Below are 24,700 nucleotides of genomic sequence, written 5' to 3' on the forward strand. Positions count from 1 at the left end.
TGCACTAGCTGTAGTTGAAAAGCAACATAATATTCCCCCATTTCAATGGCCATCACAAAGCCCAAAATTTATCAAACCCAACAATTCATTGTGGGGAATAATCCAGCACAATGAATCTCAACATTAATGTGCAGCAAATGAATTACACATCAATGTGGAGGAAGCCAATCAAACCATAATTCCAAAGGTGCTTCCAAAAATGTTAGTTGTGAAGATGCATAGTTCTGTTTTTTCAGCATGATGGTGAGCACACAGATCCACTGGATAAATAATCTATAAGTACAAATGTAGATAATGTTCAAAATAGTTAATAAGTCCACATATATATTTGTTTAGGGATAGAAGGACTTCTTGTACATGCTGTATGTTAAAGGTATTAGGTTTACTTAGGAATATTTCCAGGAAAATTAATATAATATATATATATACACATATGATTATTTTTATAGATCTATAATAAAAGGTCTGGACAGTGAAATTAGTACTGTAAAGAACATTATAAAACAGAGCATCAAAAATGTAAGGAGAGAGGGTTACAGAAAATGCTTCCTTAAGAATTGAAAGGAACATAATTCTTGAATCATAGCTTGTATTTAAGTTCGGCTGGAAATGGAAGTTCCTTAGTATTATCTTTAGTGCATTTTGATCATTCTAATGATTAGGTTCTGTGACAAATGACATTTTATGAACAGAGTAAATTATAGTGTTATTTTTATTTAACAAAATGTTAGATCCTTAAAACGTAAGGTTGACTTGTTGGAAGATTTAATTTTTGTGTTTTAACACACATATGTTATTATTGGGTATAGTTGAATAATAATTATATTAATCCATAGTTCTGAAAAGAAAAATAGATCCACTATTCTGTCATGTGAAAGGTAGCACAACATGCATGAGCCGTTTACTCTGAAGTTGTCACATGAACATTTAATAAAGACGTGGTTTTTCATTTCCATAGCCAATATCTTTGTGGGTTTTTTGAAAATCGATACCATCACAGCAAATATTACTGACATGGGAGAAGAAGACTTTTGCAACAGGAAGTGTTCTTGATACGCCACGCAATGAGAAGCCGAGCACTCAAGCTGAGACGTGTGCTGCTGTGGAGGCATCGATTTAACTATCACTGATGAAATCAATGCACAAATGTTCTGAGAAGTTCTACATTCTAAGATTGACAATGCAAGACTGACCACATGCAGAAGTACTTAAAAGTTAAATGTTTTCACCCAGCCATGGTTAATGTGATGAGTGATAATGACCTTGATCAACATGTTTATGCATGTCAGTCAGTTATTGCATGAATGCTTTCTGATAGCAAACGATAAAAGAATATGTCATGTTCTCAGACAGGTATGCAATTTATCGAAGCTCATGTAACCAAAATGTTTTTTTCTGGGCAAAAAACAACCATTTTTTTTTTTAAGGAAATTGAACACTATCCGCCTCATGTTATAATTTGGTCTTACATTACACCTGAACAACTCCTTGGTCCTTATTTTTCTGAATTTTCTGAATCATTGGATCGGATGTGGATTAGAAGAGTTACCAGCTCCATTGCCTTGGCCACCAAGAAGCCCTGACCTCACCACACCTGACAATGCAATCTGGGATTTTGTAAAAGGAGAGATCTGAAAATGCAGAAATATCAACAATGAGCAGGTCCAAGACGCTGTTTGATCAGCATTTGAAATCATCACCCCTACTATGCTGAACAACCAGACACAGAGGCGCATACAACTGTGCTTTAAACATGGTGGAACCCAGACAAACGTTTTATATCCGTAGAAGGTAAGCTGCACCTATCCTAATAATTTCACGTAGATGCTAGCAACATCACTCTTTAATTTATCACATTAATAGGGAAGATAATTTATTTAAAAGCCACAGCACAGGGTCAATTGATTTCAGATTACCAGAAGGTATTTGCTACTAAAATTTATTTATTTTTTATCACTGAATTTTACAATATTAAAGGAGCTGAAAATAGGGTATTTTATTTTTAGGATGTTTCACATTTTTTGCCATAGCGAGTAAATGCATCAGCCAATTTTATACTTTTTCAAGATTTGCAAAATTGTCAATGACTTCCTTATTTTTGAACATTAATCTGCGTTTAAAAAACCTATATTTTGCCTCCCTAGCTATTTTATCATATACTAAAAGAAACAGCTCAAAAACTATCAGAAAATCTAAATTATAAAAATGCAAAATCTCAACTCTGGAACAAAATATTTTTGGAAAAAGAGTGACATTCAAGTTTTTTTGGAGGAAAGGGAGAAAAGGGTTTGCACAGAAGTTTGGGTGAGAGGACTTGAGTACTCAGTGATACAGGGTAGGTGGACCAAAGGTACAACCATATTGGAGTGACATCTGTTGAGAGCCAGACAAAAAAAATGATTCCTGAAAGAGGGCAGCAGCTCTTTCAGTAGCTGTTAAGGGCGTAGGTTAGGAAGATTTAAACGGTCACATCAGCATCACTCAATCTTCTGAGTACTGCGCAGCTGAAGGCAATGGAAAACTACAATTGTTTTTTTTTCCCAAGAAAATGTAGCTCTCTACATTTTTATGTAACAAATATGGAGGTGCCTTCCTTAATAAAATATTCTGAAAGAAACTAGTCTCCCATTCAGATCTCCAGGTGAGGACTGCTAAAGAAGGGGTCACCAGAAAATTATAAAATAACATTCTACCAACCGGAGCATGGAATGTTAAAGTTTAAAAAAAGTTGGTAGCTTAGAAAATTTAAAGAGGGAAATGGGTAGGTTAAATGTAGATGTAGTAGGAAGTAAGGTGGAAAGAGAAAAATGACTTTTGGTCAGATGATTTTAGAATAATTAAATCAGTGTCAAATAAAGGGCAGGCGGAAGTAAGTTTTGTAATGAACAAGAAGATAGGAAAGAGAGTAGAGTATTTCAAAAAGCTTAACGATAGAATCTTTGTATCAGGACAAAATCAAAACCTAAGCCGGCAACGATTTTTAACATTCAAATGCCTACAAATGCCCATGATAATGATGAGGTAGAGTGTATGTACGAAGAAACTGAATAAGCAGTTAAACACATAAAAGGGGTGAAAATTTAATAATAGTTAGGGATTGGAATGCAAGCATCAAAAAAGGTAAGGAAGAAAATATTATGGATGAATACAGGCTGGGCAAAGGAAATGAAAGAGGGAACCAACTTATTGAGTTTTGCATTAAGTAAAATTTAGTAATTGCCAATACGCAGTTTAAAGATCATAATAGAAGAATATACATATAGAAACTGCAAGATAAGATGGGGGATACTGCAAAATATCAGATAGATTATATCAAGGTTAAGCAAAAATTTAGAAATCAACTCAGGAGCAAATCATATCCAGGAGCAGACATTGATAACAACCATAATTTAGTGATAAAGAAATGTAGATTGGGGTTTTTAAAACCTGAAAAAAAGGTGTCAGAAATATCGGCAGAATTTAGAGAAGCTTGAGGAAGAGGAGGTAAAGAATATGTTTGAGGAGGACATTGCAAGAGGTTTGAGTAAAAAAGATAAGGTAGAAAATATAGAAGAAGAATAGGAGAATGTTAAAAAGGAAATTCTTAAATCAGCAGAAGCAAACTTCAGCAGAACAAAGAGAGCTGGTAGAAAACCTTGGATATCAAAGGATGTATTGGAGCTGATGGATAAGTGTAGAAAATATAAGAATGCTAGTGATGAAGAAGGTAAAAGGATCTATCGGCAATTAAGAAATACTATAAACAGGAAGTGCAAATTAACAAAAGAAGAGTGGATTAAAGAAAAGTGTTTAGAAGTAGAAAGATAAATGACCATTGGTAAAATAGATTGAGTAAACAGGAAAGTTAAGGAGAATTTTGTGGTACGTAAGTTAAAATCTAATAATGAGTTAAATTAAGATGATACACCAATTTATAATACGAAAGAAAAGGTTGATAGGTGGGTGGACTATACTGAAGAATTATATGGAGGAAATGAATTCAAAACTGGTGTTATAGAGGAAGAAGAGGAAGTCGAAGAGGATGAAAAGGGAAATACAAAACTGAGATCTAAATTTAATACAGCATTAAAGGATTTAAATGGGTGAAAGGCTCCTACGATAGATGGGATACCTACAGAATTAATGCACAGTGCAGGTAAGGAAGTGATAGATAGATTACACAAACTGTATAATCTGTATAACTGTAATAAAACTGTATAACTGTGTATAATATTTATCAAAATAAGGAATGTTCTATAAGACTTCAAAAAAAGTGCTATTGTCATGAAACCAAAGAAAGCAGGAACAGATAAACGTTAAAAATACAAATAAAAACTAGCTGAACTACTCAGGCTTAAAAAATTTTAACTAGAATTCTGTACAAAAGAATTGAGAGGAGAGTGAAAGAAGTGTTAGGAGGAGACCAATTTGGTTTCAGGAAAAGTATAGGGACAAGGGAAGCAATTTTAGTGTTCAGACTAAGTAAAAGGAAGATTAAAGAAAAACAAGCCAACATACATGGCATTTATACACTTAGAAAAGGCATTTGATAACATAGACTGAAATAAAATGTTCAGCATTTTAAAAAAATTTAGATTCAAGTACAGAGACAGAAGAACAATTTCTACATTTACAGGAACCAAATTGTAACAGTAATAATTGAACAGCATAAGAAAGAAGCAGTAATAAAAGAGAGAGTTAGACAAGGATGTTCCCTATTCCCATTACTTTTTAATCTTTACATAGAACTAGCAGTCAATAATGTTAAAAAGCAGTTTAGATCCAGAGTAACAGGCAAGGTGAAAAGATAAAGATGCTACAATTTGCTGATGATACAGTAATTCTAGCTGAGAATAAAAAACCTGATATGGACACCACATGACTTCCTAGTATATCTATTAATTACATATACACATTTTTGGTGCACTTCATTTAAACTTATTTCAATTGAAAGTGAGATACGATCCTCCAATTCTTTAATAAAAGTGGACAGGTAATTGCTAAAATATTATTTTTTATTAACATCACTTTTAATTTTAATTTTAATTCTGATTGCAATAAAAAAGTGAGGTGCACAACTATATGTCATAACAGTGCAAAATCCAAAATTTCAACATCCTGTGGCTTATCATTTCTGAGTTATGTGAGGTAATAAGTATAGACATCACGCCGAAACTAGTCAATACAATTATTAATTCAACAATCTTACCAGAAATATTAGGTTAGAGTAAAAATCCCTTGATTACTCTTTAAATAAACTGTTTACCAAATAATCAAATAATAAAAACTGATTATTCTACACCATAAGGTCAAAATTAATATCTGTAATCAGTATATATGAGTTCACTAATCGGAATAGTTTAATTATTATTAACTTCTATTTAAACGTCATACCAGAATTCTTGGGCATATTACACACAAGTGAAAAAAATTTTTCAACAATCACTTTAAATTGGATTCAATTCAAAAATGTATTTTACTTTTCTGTCAAATAATTAAATAAATGATTTTTAAAAAAAATAAATATACAATTTTTATAAGAATTTGTTAAGAAAATTCACAAATAATACGATTCTAAAGTATAATTTCAATTAATATTAAATAATCACCATAATCATCGTTTGTTTCACCTAATCTATTATTTTCATTTTATTTCACTTATTTATTTTAAATTCACTAATTTTTTCCTTTTTTTATTTTTATTATCAGTGATTATTATTTATTGTAAAACATTTTTTACAATCACTGGTTAATAATTATTAAATCAATAAAATTAAAAAAAAAAAATAGTTAAAAAACACAAAAGGAGATGGAAGTCTGATTTGAACCAAAATGCCTTCCCTTTAAGATCCAAATATTTCATTAATTAAAATTTTAAATTTAAATTTTGATTGCAATCAAAAAGGGAAGTGCACAACTATATGTTACAACAGTGCTAAATACAAAATTTTAACATCCTACGGCTAATCATTTTTGAGTTGAATGTTGTATGAAAGATACATACAGACGTCACGCTGAAACTAGTCAAAATTGATTCAGGGATGGTCAAAATGGCCATTGAAATATGAAAACTGAAATGTTTCGTGATCAAAATACTTCCTTTATTTCGTACAAGGAAGTAAAAAAAGTTAAGAAAAAAGGAAATTAAATCTGAAGACCAAAATTTTTTGTGATCACAATACTTCCTTTACTTCATACAAGGAATAAGAAACAATGAATGGCATGGATGAAGTCCTACACAAGAACCACAACAGGAAAATAAACAAAAACAAAATGAAAGTAATGAAATGTAGTAGAAATAAAATAGATGGACCACTTAATATAAAAATAGGATGAGAAGACTGTGGAGGTAGAAGAATTTTGTTAGTTGGGAAGTAGAATTACTTAAGATGGATGATGCAGGAATAGTATAAAATTCTGAATACCACAGGCAAAACGAGCTTTCAGTCAGAAATATAATTTGCTTACATCAAAAATTAATTTAAACATCAGGAAAACATTTTAGAAAGTATATGTTTGGAGCTTTATATGAAAGTGAAACTTGGACAATCTGAGTACCTGAGAAGAAAAGACTGGAAGCTTTTGAGATGTGCTGCTATAGGAGAATATTAAAAATCATATGGGTGGATAAAGTGGCAAATGAAGAACTGCAGCAGCAAATTGATAAAGAAAGAAGTATTTGGAAAAATTTAGCTAAAAGAAGAGACAAACTAATGGCCACATTTTAAGGCTTCCTGGAATAGTCGCTCTGATATTGGAGGGGCAGGTACTTGGGAAAAATTGTGCAGGTAGGCAATGTTTGAAATATGTAAAACAAATTGTTAGGGATGTAGGATGTAGGGGGTATACCAAAATGAAACAACTGGCATTAGATAGGGAATCTTGGAAAGCTGCATCAAATCAGTCAAATGAGTGAAGACAAGAAACAGACGTTTAAGACCTTCAACAGTGGAGACATTTGTGAGATTACACATAAGTGTAACAATCAATAGACAACTACTATGAGGCTAAATATTGAACAGTACATGAACAGTATACATGAAACATAATTTAGTATGAATAGAGTTTATAGCAAATTTAATTATCCTACAAATGATGATAACAGAATATCTTCTTAACAACAAGGAATGCTTCTAGTCAAATATTAAAAAGAGCTAATAATATACTGCTCATATGTGTAAATAAAATTGAACAAATAGTAATACCAGAACTTAATGTAAAACAATTTTTAAACAAAAATAAGTTAAAATTAGTACAGTTGAGCAAACCAACACAAAATACAATAAAAAAGTAAAATTTCTAAAACATGGTGGTTTTCTATTTCATGTTTAATTTCTAAAACATGTTTAAAAATCAAAACTATCTTTGTGATGGGGGGCTATATCAGGGAACTGAAAAGATAAAAAAAACAATGGACAGAAATACAAAAAAAAAAATAAGTTACATAAGCTATCCTGAAACCAATTCATTACCTTGAGCAACTGAACAGCATTTCTAGTAACCATAAATGAAGGTGGATCAATTGCTTTAGCTAAGAAATCAGCTATCGGAGTATTTGGTGGAGCTAGTAATTTGGTCTGCAAACATAACTCATGTAAAGGTGTACGAAGTATCTCTGGTGTCTGGAACTGTTGCATTTCACGATACTCAATACTAGAAAACAGATGATAACATACACCAGCCTGTGATCTTCCAGCTCTACCTCTTCGCTGTCTGGCACATGCCTGAGATATTTTCATTGACTTAAGCATTGTAACACCAGATAATGAGTCAAAACATCTCTGTAACACAAATTTTTAAAAAATTATAAGAAATTTGATGACCTTCAGAATGACCTGAAGGGTAAACAAACAAGAGTAGATCCAATAAGCAGATTAAGAATAGTGCTTACACTATAAGAAAAGCTTCAAATAGTAATTAATGAAATGAATAATAGTGACAACAGTAAATTTAAATGACATAATATAAAACTGTTAAACAAGAACATAACAATTCTAAACTGTTACCTCTTTAACTCTACCACAGTCAATGACAAACACTACATCATCAATTGTGATACTAGTCTCTGCAATATTAGTAGATAATATAATTTTTCGAACACCTGGTGGTGATGGTAGAAACACTCTTTTCTGATCATTTGTCTGAAACAATAAAATATTCAATCAATAAACTTCCACCAAACAGTAATTACCACGCAGTTCACTACCATGGCGGTTCATCCAAGCTGCATTCAACTATACTGCTTTAATAACAATGTTTGCAAAACCAAATTTCTCAATAGATAATCAACTTTTACCCATTGCCTAACAATTTCACATTCATAATACAAATGAACCACTACCAAATTTCAATGAAAAGTCAAATTTATTACTATTATATTTAACTTATAAAAGTTAAATAAAGTTAAACAAATATAAAAGTTAAATTATTATTATTACACTTACAAAAATGATCAATGTTTAAAAAATGTAATTTAAAAATGGGTTGAAATAGTATATCCCAAAAGTTGCCTACTTCTCCCATAATTTTAGCACAAATCAATAAAATTATAGACAGTAAACTGATCAAGTACCAGTAAACGAAATAAATAAAATTAATATTAAATGAAGGAATCAATGAATATAATTACCGACATCTTTGAATACAAAGTCATAAGATTTATTTTCATCTCCTTAGATTTAGGTTCCCTGGTCTTGATTTTATCACGAACAGAAATTATATCATCATAACCTGGTAAAAATACCAGAACCGATCCTGAAACAAGAAAAATAATAACCTTTAAATACACATAATACAAAAAAATAACCACAAACAGAAATTCATACCACTCTTTTGGGCAAGGGATACAGAAAAACTAATTTTATACAGATTAGTGCTGATAAAACTATCTTTGTGATTTCAAGTTTCTCATTTTAAACACACTCCTACCATCAAATAAATAACTATCAAGTACTGATTAATTTATTATATACAATTACTTTGCCACTTAACTTATATCTTATTATTTAATTTAACTAAACAAACATACATAAAATTGTCACCTCTGATTTGACAAGAAAAACAAACAGCTTAAGTTGCGTTTTATTAGAATGTCACTGCATCTTCTAATCAGTATGAATTGCATAACTCACAAGACACAGTAAGCATTTTAAGTTATGAAAAAAAATATTTCATCCAGTCTGTCCGAAGTAGCATAGAGTACAGAAGCAAACAACACTTGAAGGAAGTAAATTATGAAAAAATAGAATGTTTGGTACTGAAGAAGGAGGCTTAGATATTACAAAATTGTAGAGAAATTTAAAAGTCTAATTTTTCCCTCTTCAGCTAGCAAAACTAACCTTTATATAAAGAATAAAAGATTATAAAAAATTTTTTTTAAATTATACATGAAAAATGTGCATAATACTTAATCATACTTCATACTTAATTGAATGATCCCTTCAAAATAAATATTTTTGAAAAAAAATTCTTTCTATATTAGTCATAAATTAAGAGGTAAATAAATAATTAGTTGATTTTACAATTCTATCTTAAAATAGTAACAATAATCTATCAATACTCAATCTTTATTTACGAATATGAAGTACATTCTTTGAAAAATATTCTTTCTACATTATTTAGTTTTATCCTAGAAAAATTATTCTTTCACACTCTCTGAAATTATATTGGTCAAAAAAATCTAAGTATATTTTAATACAGTGGTTCTCAACCTTTTTAGCTCCACAACCCCCAAAAAGTAAAAAAGGTATATAATGAATATTTCATGATCCCCCCCCCACCACCAAATCAATGGAAACCAAATTAAATCTATAAATGAAAAGTACAAATGAGCAATTTACAGGTTCCAACTTGATGTGTCCATGCTCTTTGTAATTTGGTCTGCTTGCATAATATTTGCCAATCATCATATTCGAACATGCATATGATGTTTGAACACATCGTGCTTCAACAGTATAGAAAAGGCGTAAGAGATTGCAGAACATCAGATTAGTTTTGAATATGAAGCATGCATCGAGTGCCTTTATTTAAGTTTTTTAAAGCATAGTTGCATTGAAAATAATAAAAATAAGTGAGGTTTCAGTTTTTTTAGTGTACAGTCAAATGGTGTAACTGTTTTTTTTTCCAATTCTTATGCAAAATAAATAAATTTGTGAAAAAACGAAGTGAGCTACCTACATCAAGTCAATCAATGGTAAAAAGGAGAGATTTTATTATGACAGTTGTTTAAATTACAGTTTTACCTCATTGGATAGAAAGCAGCAACACATTGTTTGCTTTCAATCTCTCCAATGATAGCATGACACCATAAAAATTAATTTGACACTTGGAAACTAAACAACCAGATCATAAAAGCAAGCTTTGGAATTAAAAAAAAATTAATTTTTTGAGAAATTAATAAGCTTCTATTTGTAAATCAAGCCATACTGATAAAAGTATACTTGAAGCATCTTATCTCATAGCATTAAGAATAGCTAAAATATCCAAACCCCCTACAATTGCAGAAAACCTCATATTGCTGCTGCAACTGATATGGTCAGTGTTTTAATAGGTGTGAAAGAAGAAAAAAAATTGAAAAAAATTCTTTCTAACGACACAGCATCAAGGCGAATTGATGACATGGGTAGTAGATAATTTAGCAAGTGAGTTCAAGAGAATTTTTTAGTGTTCAATTTGATGAATCAACATACAAGACAAACATTTCTCAGTTCTTATCTTTTGTAAGATATGAATGCGATAGGGACAGATCAATCAAAGAAAATATATTGTTTTGCAAATCAATATCTGTTCATGCAACCGAACCATTTTTTGATGTTTTTTATGAAGTTACTAAAAACTATAACATAGATTGGACAAAATGTATAACAATTTCTAGTGATGGTGAAAATGCAATAACAGGAGAGAACAATGAACTTCTGAAAAAATTAAAATTTTGTCTTATACCAAGGGCAGAATAAAAGCACTGTTTCCTTCACAGACATGCTCTTGCCACAAAACATTTGCTGAAAAACCTCAAAGAAATTCTTTGTAAAACTGTAAAAATAGTTAATTTTATTAAAATTCAACCACTACAGAGTTTGCTAAACTATGCGATAAAATGAGTGAAAAAAAATCTGTTTTCCATACAGAAGTCAGATGGTTATCACAGGGGATATAATCGGGATTAACCCGATTATTGGAATTTTGAGATGAATTATTTATATTTTTCCAGGATAAACAATGCCAATCTCATTGTTTTTACAGAATAATGAGTATAGGTTGCTGTTGGCTTAGTTAGCTGAAGAATTTTAGCATTTAAAGAACTTGAACATGAATTTTCAAGGACATGATAAAAACATTCTATTAATGATGAACCTTCAAAGCAAAAGTTTGATATGTTTTCCCTCACTTTCAATTACATTAAAAAAAATTTGGATGAAGAAGACGCTATTAATTACCACAGTTTGGATAGCATGAAAATGCATTTGCATGAGCTAAAAATTCAGTGGGCGAAGTGTATTTTCCGGAAGATAAAAATGATTTCTCGAAGAGATGGGTACTGAATCCAATTAATGAAAATGTAGTTGCAGCTGCTAAGTTACAAGTTGGTATTCACAACCAGCTCATCAAAATGTCTGCCAATAAAACATTACAATTACAATTCACATCTGAAGATTTAGATACATTTTGAGTTGCTGGTTGAAGCAAATATATTAATTTGTCACAAAAGTATTGAAAATATTAATCCCTTTCGTCACATCTTACCTCTTGAAAAGGGTTTTTGTCTTAAGGTTGCGCTAAAAACTAAATTAGGAATCAGCTATTATCACTTGAAAACAACTTGCTTTTGTGTTCGTAACATTGATCCTCATATGGAGAAATTTTTAAATGGAAAACAAATGCAACCATCTCATTAATTTATTTTCTTTACATCTGTTCTTATAAATGTAAGTAAAATGTTTATGATAAATGATTTTTTCTCATAAAATGATTATTGTTTACGTGTAAAGCTGTAAGTTAACTTTGTGACCCCAGGTTGAGAAACTCTGTTTTAATACAATATTAAAGGATTAAATAAAATTAAAATATCCACATTTTGATAATTAGATTTTAAAAAAATGTTTAAAATGCTTGTTAAGTAAATAGTCAACATTATAAAAGAAGATTTTCAATTCATTTATCAAATTATTTTACCCTCTTGAATAGGTGATTCTGAGAGTATTTTGCACAGTCACATCTTGCAGTAAACAAATTGCCATAAGTCAATATGGAGCACTAGGTAACAGATGAAGAAATGAAAATTGTTGAAATTCATTAAAAGTATGGAGAATGTTCTGTGAGACATGTTATCACATGTCCACTGCACACACATTCCTTTTGCACTAAGCCAGCTAACTGCACAACTCTTCCACCACAGCGCTGCTGTGGCCCAACCACTCACAGGCAGCTATAACACACTGGTACCAGTAAAAGCAATCCATCACTGAGCTCCATCAGAAAAAAGAAGGAAGAATTTCCCTGGCTGGCCCAACATGAGACCTCCCAGCGGATGCCTACATCACTCCTGGAGTAATAGGCCTTACCAGCCTGCCAAGGTAACTGCTGGCAGACCGAAAATCCCATCAGTCACTGCTACTAAACATTTCAAAAAGCATAATACAGAAGATCTATACTAAAGATCTGCAGACATTCAAGATCTAGCTAACCCAGGAATAGAACCTAGATGACCATTTGATTGACCAATTCACCACCATTTGCTGGAGATTAGAAAATGGATGAAGATTTTCCTACGAAAACCATCTTTGGCAAGAAGGTGCATTTCCACCTCATTGGGTATGACAACTTGCAAAATTGTCACCTTTGGAGGACATAAAATGCTGGATCATTCAATAACGATCTATGGTTTCCCAATAAGTGACATTTTGTTATGGATTTCATACTGGTGGAGTAATTGGGCAAATCTTTTTTGATAATGAAACTGGAAATGCAGTAACTCTCAATGGCGAATATTATCATGAAATGATATTGGGCTTTTTTGATCTCATTTGGATGACATCTGTTTCCAGTAGATGGCATCTGTATCTTGTTGAGGGATATCCAGATAGTAACATATGTTTAGGTATTAAAAAAACAACAGCTGGTGAAAAAAATATTTATTATATACAATTATAAAGTGCATTCTTAAACTACTTTTCTACATAGCCACCAAACTGAGACACCTGTCACATCTGTGAATGAGATTCTGTACCTTTCATCAAAAAATTATGCCACTTGGTTTTTCATTCATTAAGCAACACATTTATAGAGCTCCTTGTTGTCATTGTCGTGCTTAGTTGCCAGCCAGCTTTTCATGCGAGGGAATAAATTGTAATTCAGATCCAGATTCCAGAGGGAATAAATTGTACTCCAAATTGGTGCCAGATTTGGGCTGTATGTAGGATGATATAAAATTCCCCATCCAAAGTTTCCCAAAAGTTCTTGAGTACATGAGCTGGATGCAAATGAGCGTAGTCATGAATGTAGAAATCCCATAAGTCAATATGTCATGACAATTGTATTGAACTTATGGACTGGGATCTGTAGTTATCCCTTTGCTGACCTAGACAAACGTTTTGGAACCCATCGAACACAAAGCTTATGGTAATCCAACACTTTTATTACAACTTCAAGCAAAGGGCTTATGAAATTTTCAGAAACTGGAATGAAAGCTCTGTAATGGTAAAACACTGACTAGTACAAATTTTTTCATCAACATTTGCTCATTAGAAAGAACACAACATCATTTTTCATCATGAACATTTGTGCGGCTATTTTTAAAAATATACTGCCTCAACTACACCTTTTCTCATTACATCTTTCCCATAAACATCTTATAGATCCCAATAAATCTCAATCGGTCTGTAGGTTTTTGCTGAAATTAGACAAATAAAAGACCTTGCTCCACAACTGGCAGGATTTTCTATTGTGGCACACATTAAAAAATTTGTAAAAACTCAACAAGACATGTCACAGTCCTTCACATAGCACACCTCAATATGTACTTTCTTTTTCTGTTTAGCCTCCAGAACCACCATAAAGTATTACCTCTGAGGATGATATGTATGAATGTAAATAAAGTGTAATAGCCTCCGGAACCACGATAAAGTATTACCTCAGAGGATGAATGAGGATGATATGTATGAATGTAAATGAAGTGTAATCTTGTACAGTTCTCAGGTTGACCATTTCTGAGATGTGTGGTTAACTGAAACCCACCACTAAAGAACACAGGTATCCATGATCTAGTATTCAAATTTGTATAAAAGTATGCCTTTACTAGGATTTGAACCTTAGAACTCTCAACTTCAAAGTCAGTTGATTTGCAATGACGAGTTCACCGCTAGACCAACCCGGTGGGTAGCTCAATGCATACTGAATCAGGTAGCAACAAGTACCAAAATGGCATCAGTACACCCACTCTTTCACACACAACAGCAAAATATAAATCATTTTCAGGATAACTCTTGTATTTGGTATGTGAAACAATCCACTTCTTGCACCAGGAATTTAATGGGTGACTTCCATTACATTCTCACCCAACAGCTAAGTTAATTGACCACTGACATTGTACAATTTTTTCCTCTGGGAGTTCATTAAATCCAAAGTTTGTGCTGCATAAGAATGATTCCTGAATTTGAAAGCAGAGATTCAAAGATTATCAATGGCACTTAGTGTTAAGTACATCGCAGAGGAAATTTGCTAGATATCCCATTCCTCATTTAATAGCAATATTTACCTTTTCAAAAAATGTAATAGCTTTGTCAACTAATAAATAAAAGAGATGTTTCTTTCTGAAATTAAATCCTGTGTTTATTTTAGAAAATTTTACTTTACAAAAGAGAACTTATATTTTTAATTTTATTGGGGCAAATTAAAAGTACAAAAAATTACTTAATTTTTCTTCATAATCACAATTTGGAAACACATTTTTCCTACTTAAATAGACGTTTAAGAAGTCTTCACTGTAAAAAGAGGAGAAGGGTGATGTAAGCCAATTGCATATGAACGTCTTCCCTGTTCATCTGTGTAATGCTCTTCTCCCAATGTCTTTTTCACTTGTTCAAACATGTGGAAATCACAAGGTGATGGGTTTGGCTGTAGGGTGGAGTTTCATTGGAATCCAGAACACTTGATTCAATTTTTTATATATTTGGTTTACCAGGTAAGGCCTAGTGTTGTCATTGAGCAAGATGCATCATTAATGGGTTGTCTTTTGGTTCTATAAACAGTCTTAACCTGATCAAATATGAAATAGGTAATGTCATAGTCTGGCTAATTAATTGTTCTCTGTTCATTGAAAAATTTCTGAAGAAAGAGACCTTTTGAATCCAAGAACACAGAAGCCAAGACTTTCCCTGCATACATACAGTTAATTGAACCAAATGTTTATTAAAAACATTTGTGAATGTTAATCACAGGTTAAGTTAATCACAGGTAATAATGCAGTCAAAAAAGGTTACTTTTCTGTAATTTGTAATGATTCATAGTCTATCCACAGTTGTCAAGATGAACATTTCTTGATCCTTAGGGAGAAATCATGGGACCAATGAGATGATACTGTTGTAAATCATGAATGATTTTTCAGTTACTGCCGTAACTGACTAAGTTGAACAGCTATTTCACAAGTAACAAGATGAGAAGCCTCCAAAAGATTTTGAACTATATAAATGTTCTTGTCAGTGAGATTCCACCTGGAGTGGTGACTGTGGCTCAGCTCTCATTTTCAACTTTCTCCATCCATCAGAGAATATTTTATGCCAGAAAAAAGGCATTATAAAAGAGTGAATCACCTGAACTGGTCATATAATCTCTGAGAAATTCCAATGGCTGGACCTCTTCCTTTGTTAGGAATTTGGTTAAAATTCATTGCACAACAGATGGAAATACTTCTTGCTCATCCTGTTGTAGGTTTGGTGATGTTCTTAGGGTAAGAGCCACCTCCTAATCTCTCAATCAACATCACCTAAAGAATATCATCCTTCTCAATAAAATAAATGATAAAAAATATGTAAAGTAATGTATTAAACTGCAACAAATTTAACAGGTGATTCAGCTGAGATCTCATTTCATAGAAAAACACATCAAGTTTTGACTCGCATAGTTCATTAGTACGAAACTCGACCACCAGTGTTGTTAAAAATGCGTATATTTACCTGTGTGGAACATGCTCGCTGTGTGTTTTGGTTTCATGATTTGCTGTCAGCAACTTTAGTTCAATAAATTTAGTCTCATAGAGAGTTTCATAGGAGAGTAGGGAGCCTCCTAGTAAGCATACTCTTGGCACCAAACCCTCATTGAGACAGGTTGTGCTGTTAAATAAAAAAAATTACCAGGATGCCCAACTACCCTGAAGTTGCTGTGGAACAACTCAGAAAAAGTTTTGCAAGTAGTCCAAAGAAATCAAGTTGACATGTCACATGACACTGGCATTCCAAAAACAACTGTTTGGTGCATGTTACATACATGATTGCACTTGAAGCTACACAAACTAACCATGGTTCAACACATTATAGATGATGACAAAGTTGCTCAGCTGCAGTTTTGTGTGGAAATACTGCTGTGGTAATTTTTTAGTAATGAATCAACTTTCACATTAGTGGCAAGGTGAATATCCATCCATAACTGCTGAATATGGGGTAGCAAAAGCCCTCATGAAACTCTGCACATTTGAGACAGCCCTAAGGTGAACATACTTCAAAATTTTCTGATTCCTCAGTTAGACGATGATGACCAAGATGGATGCCATTACTATCAGCAAGACGAGGCACTACTTCAGTACTGCCTAGAAGTCCAAGATTTTTTTAATACTCGATTCCCAGGTCAGTGGATTGGTTGTGAAGGTCCAATTACATGGCCACCTTGCTACCAGATTTGACCCTACTAGATTTTTCTTGTGGGGTTTTATTAAAGATCAGGTTTATGTACCTCCTTTGCCTGCTGATCTAGTTGAGCTAAGACTTCAAATTAATGCCAAGTGGCAGATGTACCGCCCAACTTGCTGGCTACAGTCTGGAATGAAATCAACTACAGATGAGATATATGTCACATTTGAAATGTAAGCCATATTGAACCAAAGTGAATGTTGGGTGACAAATTTGACGTGTTTTTTTATGAAATGAGACAGACCTCAACTGAATCTGTAAGTTATCTCAATAAATTTTTATATGCTTTTAAAGTTGCGAAGTCTTTTTTGAATCATGTGGGGTATATATTTCAGAAACATATATTTTTTTTGTCTTCAGTCATTTGACTGGTTTGATGCAGCTCTCCAAGATTCCCTATCTAGTGCTAGTCGTTTCATTTCGGTATACCCCCTTCATCCTATAACCCTAACAATTTGTTTTACATATTCCAAACATTGCCTGCCTACACAATTTTTTCCTTCTACCTGTCCCTCCAATATTAAAGTGACTATTCCAGGATGCCTTAATATGTGGCCTATAAGTCTATCTCTTCTTTTAGCTATATTTTTTCCAAATGCTTCTTTCTTCATCTATTTGCTGTAACACCTTTTCATTTGTCACTTTATCCACCCATTTGATTTTTAACATTCTCTTATAGCACCATATTTCAAAAGCTTCTAATCTTTTCTTCTCAGATACTCCGATTGTCCAAGTTTCACTTCCATATAAAGCGACACTCCAAACATACACTTTCAAAAAGATTTTCCTGACATTTAAATTAATTTTTGATGTAAACAAATTATATTTCTTACTGAAGGCTCGTTTAGCTTGTGCTATTCGGCATTTTATATCGCTCCTGCTTCGTCCATCTTTAGTAATTCTACTTCCCAAATAACAAAATTCTCCTACTTCCATAATCTTATCTCCTCCTATTTTCACATTCAGTGGTCCATCTTTGTTATTTCTACTACATTTCATTACTTTTGTTTTGTTCTTGTTTATTTTCATGCGGTAGTTCTTGCGTAGGACTTCATCCATGCCATTCTTGTTTCTTCTAAATCCTTTTTACTCTCAGCTAGAATTACTATATCATCAGCAAATCGTAGCATCTTTAACTTTTCACCTTGTACTGTTACTCTGAATCTAAATTGTTCTTTAACATCATTAACTGCTGGTTCTATGTAAAGATTAAAAAGTAACGGGTATAGGGAACATCCTTGTCGGACTCCCTTTCTTATTACAGCTTCTTTCTTATGTTCTTCAATTATTACTGTTGCTGTTTAGATCCTGTAAATGTTTCCAATTGTTCTTCTATCTCAATATATATCTCTGCTGTATTTGAACCCTAATTTTATTTAAATACTGAACATTTTATTCCAGTCAACATATATTTAAAAACATGTATAATGTTATACTATTAAAAATAATACTAATAAGGTGATATAATAGCTTTAGAAAAAAAACAAATTTCTTTTTGTTAAATAACTCCATCACTAATCTTTTGGGATTGCCAAGAAGGAAACAGTTGAGGATAGTGATCAAACAAATCGCACCTTTAACATGGAAAATAACTTCAATAATAAATTGCAATAAATTATTTCATAACACTTAACCTCTTTTAAATCAACCTAAAGCAAAAGAAGTTCAAAACTAACAAATTCTGAAGCCAGAATAATTAATAGTGATTTTTTTACTTCAAATTATGATAAACTTTTAAACCTTTAAACCCAATTTATGTTAAATCACTGTAACTACCTATAGGAGAATGGTTTCATTAAAACCATACTTATTCAGAAAACATCTAACAAACAAGAGGATTTCTATTAATTAAAGACTATGCAATTTTAACAGTGCTATAAATTATTGTATTTATTACCCTTCTAATTTCTTGTTTTTAGAATTGAAAGGAAGCAAAGTTTCCATTTAATAATAATTGCATATATAAGAGATAGCAATAGAATACCATATAGTCAAAGCAAGAAAAGATTCCTGCTTTATTCTGAACAATCAAATATGTTATATAAAAGAGATTGATGTAACCCTTAACGTACATTAAATGCCATAACTGTAACAGTTATGTCAGTGAATGTAATAACTCTTGTCAGTGACTGACATGAGTCGCAAGTCACTTCCCAAAATTACATACACATTTTCAAGATAATAGCATCCCATGAAACTTATAATGGAAACTGAGATGATTACAAAGTTACAAAATATATCTACATTATTGCACATCAGCATAGAGCATGCCAACATACCCAAAGTAAGCAATAAAGATACTTATCAGTGTAAACATTATAACAATTTAAATTCAACAGATTTTTCATTAATTATCAAAAACCCGCATTAAAATGAAGTTTGATTTAAACAATAACATCTATCCTACTTACATAGATGAGAAAAATTACAAAATGATATATATATATATATATATATATACAGTAGTATGCAAATTAATCCGAACACAGGAGATTTTTTGTTTACTTCTTTATTGTGGCTACACTGCTTGACCACACCCATTCTTTAAGTTGTCTGTGTAACGTGAGGTTATTGTTTTTTGATTATTTGGCAATTTTCAGGTTATAAATAGTGTTTCATGAAAGTTTATTTCATTTTTTATTACAAAATCATATTTTCTGTTCTCTGTCCTGAATGTATAATAATGGATATCCAAGAAAGCAATCAAGAATTGTTTCTCTTTCTGAGCATACCAATATGACATAATGACAAATAGTTTCTGAGTATGGTGTTAGACAAGGGACAGTGAATGCTATTTTAAAACAATTTAAAGAGACTTGTTCCTTTTCATTTCAAACGAAAGGCAAATGTGGCCGCAAAAGAAAAACTACTCCAATACAGTATCAGTTATTAGTGAGAAAAAGTAAACTTGATCCAAAATTATCTGCTGTGGACTTAAATTGAGAATTAGCAGCCAGTAGAATACATTTACATGTGACAACTGTTAGATGCCGGCTTGCAGCTGGACAGAAAGCTCATTGCCCAGCTAAAAAGCAGCTTTTAACACCAACAATGTGCAAAAAGATGCTATTGTGGGCCGAATCACACGCTAACTGGATCAAAGAAGACTAGAAAAATGCTCTGTTTCCTATGGGTTACATTTTTATGTTGAGGGGGCAAATAATTTCATACATTAGAAAAGCATCAGATGAAAATACATCTTCGCTTCATTTACAACAATCAGTCAAACATCACTGGAAAAATTGTTTTTGTTCACATTTGAAGGCCCTTCTTCATTACTTCCAGTAAATAGTATGTTGAAAAGTGATGAATATTGCAAGATTCTGAAAGAAAGGGCTGTAAAACAACTTCAAAACTAATTCCCACAAGGAAACTGAGTGTTCCAACAAGATTTGATGCAATGCCATACGGCCAAAAAAGGAGAAAAAATTTCATAGAATGAAACACTCAAGTGCTACAGTGGCCAGGCAACTCCCCAGACTTAAACCCAAGAAAATCTTTGGGTAATAGTCAAAAAACGACTCTAAAAAATGAACCAAACCACAAAATTGACCTCATTAAAGCAATTATATTGGTAAGGTTTCATGATGAAGAGATGAAAAAAATGTAGTATACTTGTTGAAATTGACACGAAATCGTGTACTTGAAGTGGTTAAGAATAAAGGAGGATATATTAGTGACTAGATATTTATAAGATATACAAGTATGATATTTTTCTCTAAACAAAGTTACTTTTTATTAAATAACATCCGTGTTCAAATTAATTTGCACACTACTGTATATGTACTTAAATATATAAATGTCCATAGCAGATAACCTTTTTTGTTAGAAGACTGTATTTCATTAATTATTGATATTATAAGATCACAATTAATATTTTCTTCATTGTTAAAACATTTTTTGTATATCTCCAATAGTTGACTATCCTCTTCAGATAACTGAACATTTACCCCAACACCACTACTGGTGTGACCTGCTGGAAAAGTTTCAGTAACTTTACACAGAAACATTATCCTGAAACAATATTAAACTACATATTGGTAAACTTCATGCAGATATGTACAGAAAGCAATATTGCTGGATTTTGTATTATCAAAAAATATTTAATATAATGTAATTATTCATTGGAAGACTTCTTTATTTTATGTTCACATAGTTTGCAGGATTTACAAAAACAAAAAACTGTTTTATGTTATTTATAATGGAAGTATTCTGTTGTCTAAGTAAAAAATATTTAACAGTAAATTCTTTGCATGGGAACATTTTAACCAGTATAGAAATACAATATAAAAATATATATATATATATATATATATATATATATATATATATATATAATATTAGTAATAACAAACTTAAGAAGAAAATAAATATAATAAACAAATAGCAGTATTTAATGGTTTTGATATTGGGGTTATAGAAAATATATACAGAAAGCACAGAATTAAGTACCATTATAATTTTACACAACTGCAACAAGAAAATAACAAAGAGGTTAATAATTCTTTCTTAGAATAGTTATACAAATAAAATAATAGAAAAAATTACTGATATTTATGATAAAAATAAATACAAAAAAGTTTACAAACCAAATAACCATATTATAAAATATTTAAGAAATAATAATAATAATTTTTTGTCCAAAAAAGGAGACAAAAAGGATGGATGAAGGCTGTCATCCAGTGTTCTAGTACTTCTTCTTTGATTTAGATGATGACAAGCTGTTGATAAAGGGCAATTTTTGTTGACCTTCCTGCATGTTTCCAGATATCTACAAAAGTCTGATTTTCTCCCACTTCTTTGTAATTCTTCATCTTACCCAGTGCTTGGTAAACCTCTTTTATTGTGGGAGGGTTGATGTTTTCTGGTGGTGTTGTTACTGGGGTGTTTGTGTTGAAGTTTAGGAATTCTATTTGTTCTTTGCAATTTAGCAGTTTGTTGAAATATTTAGCTAGGATGTCTGCGTTGTCTTTATTATTATTGGCCAGTTTACAGTTTTCATTCTTTATTAGTAGGGTTGGGAGTTTATATTTTTGGAGCTGATTTTTGAAGGTTTTGTAGTAATCTCTCGATAACTATAACTTAAGCAGTTGTTCTACTTTTAAATTAGATAACGAACTGCATGATTATGCCTGAGGTGATATAACAGCAATACACTTTTAGATTAAATATTTTGAAATAAAATTGTTAATTATTATTTTATCTAAAAAAAAGGAAAGAGAAAATCAACCAGCACAATGAAGGTTACTTAATTAAAACAGCAGTGATGATTCACTGTCATAAATTAGAAATTTCCCTTTTATTAAAAAATATCAATGATTATTTTTTTAAAAAACAGGAATTTTTTAGAACCCTTACCATTTTAAAATAATTTCAGCCTATAATAACAAAAATAAATCAGTTTATGCCAACAAATTAAGTCACACATCCATGTGAACTTAAAAAACAGATTTGTGGGGAGTGACTTTGTGACTAGTGGGGACACTCCATCTTTATTTGGTTTTAAACCTATCACCAAGCTCGGAAGTAACAGGAACTTGCAATGGCACAATCTGATAGTCTGAAACGTTCTGCAACCTAGTGGTCACTCAACAAAGCTCTGCCTCACTCTGTGTTACTGCCACAGTTCATTGAAGAGAAACTAAAAGTTTTAACTTATTGAAAACTTTGTCAAACTTTCCGTGCAGCTTCGAATGTCTACTGAATTATTAATACTGGTAACTATTTCAATAACTAATTGACACTAAAACTAAGCAAAGAGATTGTAATTAAAAGTTTAAAGATAAATAGAGAAATATACTAGATGAATGGAAGAAGTCCCGTTCTGGCAGTAAATGTACAAATATTCCAAAGGATGATTTACCTGGACTTCTGAAACAACTTATGAATGAAATGGAACCAGCCATGAAACAAAACTTAGAGTTCGAATTCTGTAAGACAGGCATAGTACTTCTTGACAAACACCAGGTTACATCAAGACTTCCTTCTACCACTCTTGAGAAAAGTTTGGCCACTCTAACCACTTGTGTTAGTGACACATTTACAAATGAATTAAAAATATGAAGAGAAGTATCCAAACCCCAAGAAAAAAAGGGGCGTAAAAAAAAAAAAGATTCATGTGCCACCAGGGAAAAGTATTTCATCTTCAGATGTTGTAGTAGATCCAGATAAAGAAAAAGAAAAAAAAGGAAAAGAAGCAACAAAAAATGAAAAGAAGAAGAATGTGCAGAGGAAGTGGAAGAAGTTAGAATTTGATGAAGAAACTGACATTAATAACATTTTATCACTCCAAAATTTAGATGCAAGTGCGGCAATGTTTGATACAGATACTGAATTTTCTGAAGAGAAAGAAGAAGAAGAATTGGCTACCAACACCTCTTTCCTTGCAGAAACAAGTACCAATACTCAGAAGAACACTGGTAACACTGGCTTTAAACTTAATTTGCACTTGGCAAAGAGACTTATTGTATTTTTTTTTCTTTTTCATTTAGTAACCTTATTTTTTAACTTGCTTTTTTAAGTATATTTTAATCACACTTCACATTTAGTAATCCACAAAAAAAATATAGAGTACATACATCATAAAAATTCAATTATCTTTTGTACTCTCTATTTTCTGACAAGAAGCAGTGAAGGTATCCAAGACCACCAAAGGACCTTCCACCTGTACCACTCTACCATTATTCTTGATGGACATCAACTGGCAGCTACCAGGATGACATCTGCAGCCTGACATTATTATTCAATTGATACAATTATATTTTTTATCAAAAACTTACTTTCACAAGTATAATTTCAGCACTAGCATTACCACAATTCTAGGAGCAGAACTATCCTCTCAACCACCAAGGGTTTAGTCACCTATTTTTTTTTTTTTTAATTTATCTGTTTTAAATTTCAAACTTAAGAATTTTTCCTATTTTCAATATTAAAGATCGTAGTTTAATTTTTTCTTCTAAAATTTAACTTCTTTTTACTATAATTTATTTTTACTGAATCAATAAATCAGTATATTTAATAATTTAATCAGCGTAACAATACATTTATTATTAATTAATTTTTTTTTCCTCGAATCCCCTCAATAATATTCTAACAATAATATTAGTCTTACTTTTATCCATTACAAAAAAAAAAAGAGATATATATATATATATAGAGAGAGAGAGAGTTACGCCATCGCAACTTCACCCACAATATTTTTTTAATAGCAAACTTACTTATTTATAAATAAAAATGATTTAATAAAAAGTAGTGCTTTTAGATTTTCATTACATCCTGATAAAAGGATTTAAATAACAAATTGTTGCCCAATGCTTAAATATATATGGCTCTGATAAGGGTCGATTTAGAATGTAGCACTGAAAAGTTCACCATTGCTGTGGTGTATCTAAAAACCATTGGCTTTTATATATTTACATGAAAATTACACACCAAAACTCAAATTGATAACTTCATTTGTTACCGAGAAATTAAAAAGTAGTAATTTCACTGTTACTCCCTTTTTTAACCCTTTAAATTCTGAATTTCAAAAAATTCTTTCTTAGTGTGCACTTACACCATAAGAAAAACATATGTACAAATTTTCATCAATTTATAGAATATTATACATGTCAAAGCATGCTAGTTTTACAACTAGCACCCACATCGCAGCTTCACCCAATAAAATGATAAATAAAAATTAAAGACTGTTCAACTTATAAAAACTATCAGTTTATAGTAATTTCTTCAGAGCAACATTTTGGTCAGTAAAGGACCCACTAATTGGTTTTTAGATTTCCAGTCGTGGCTTCACTCACAAAATTCGTAATCAGATTACCATCACA

At 31.5% G+C, this 24,700-nt stretch overlaps 1 protein-coding gene across 4 annotated transcripts in view; it reads right to left on the reverse strand.

The window, feature by feature from the left end:
• The window catches only part of LOC142327332 (3'-5' RNA helicase YTHDC2-like), a 190,436-nt gene that overhangs the window by 81,306 nt on the left and 84,430 nt on the right, over window positions 1-24,700 (reverse strand). For all 4 annotated transcript variants that reach the window (XM_075370291.1, XM_075370300.1, XM_075370273.1 and 1 more), the window contains 4 exons: window positions 20,695-20,891; window positions 8,609-8,733; window positions 7,986-8,120; window positions 7,452-7,760 (listed from right to left, as the gene is read on the reverse strand). In XM_075370291.1, coding sequence (XP_075226406.1) covers window positions 7,452-7,760; window positions 7,986-8,120; window positions 8,609-8,733; window positions 20,695-20,891 — 766 coding nt within the window. The remainder of the gene's footprint in view (window positions 1-7,451; window positions 7,761-7,985; window positions 8,121-8,608; window positions 8,734-20,694; window positions 20,892-24,700) is intronic.

Source organism: Lycorma delicatula, chromosome 1, assembly GCF_047948215.1.
Source record: "Lycorma delicatula isolate Av1 chromosome 1, ASM4794821v1, whole genome shotgun sequence".
Lineage (NCBI taxonomy): Eukaryota > Metazoa > Arthropoda > Insecta > Hemiptera > Fulgoridae > Lycorma > Lycorma delicatula.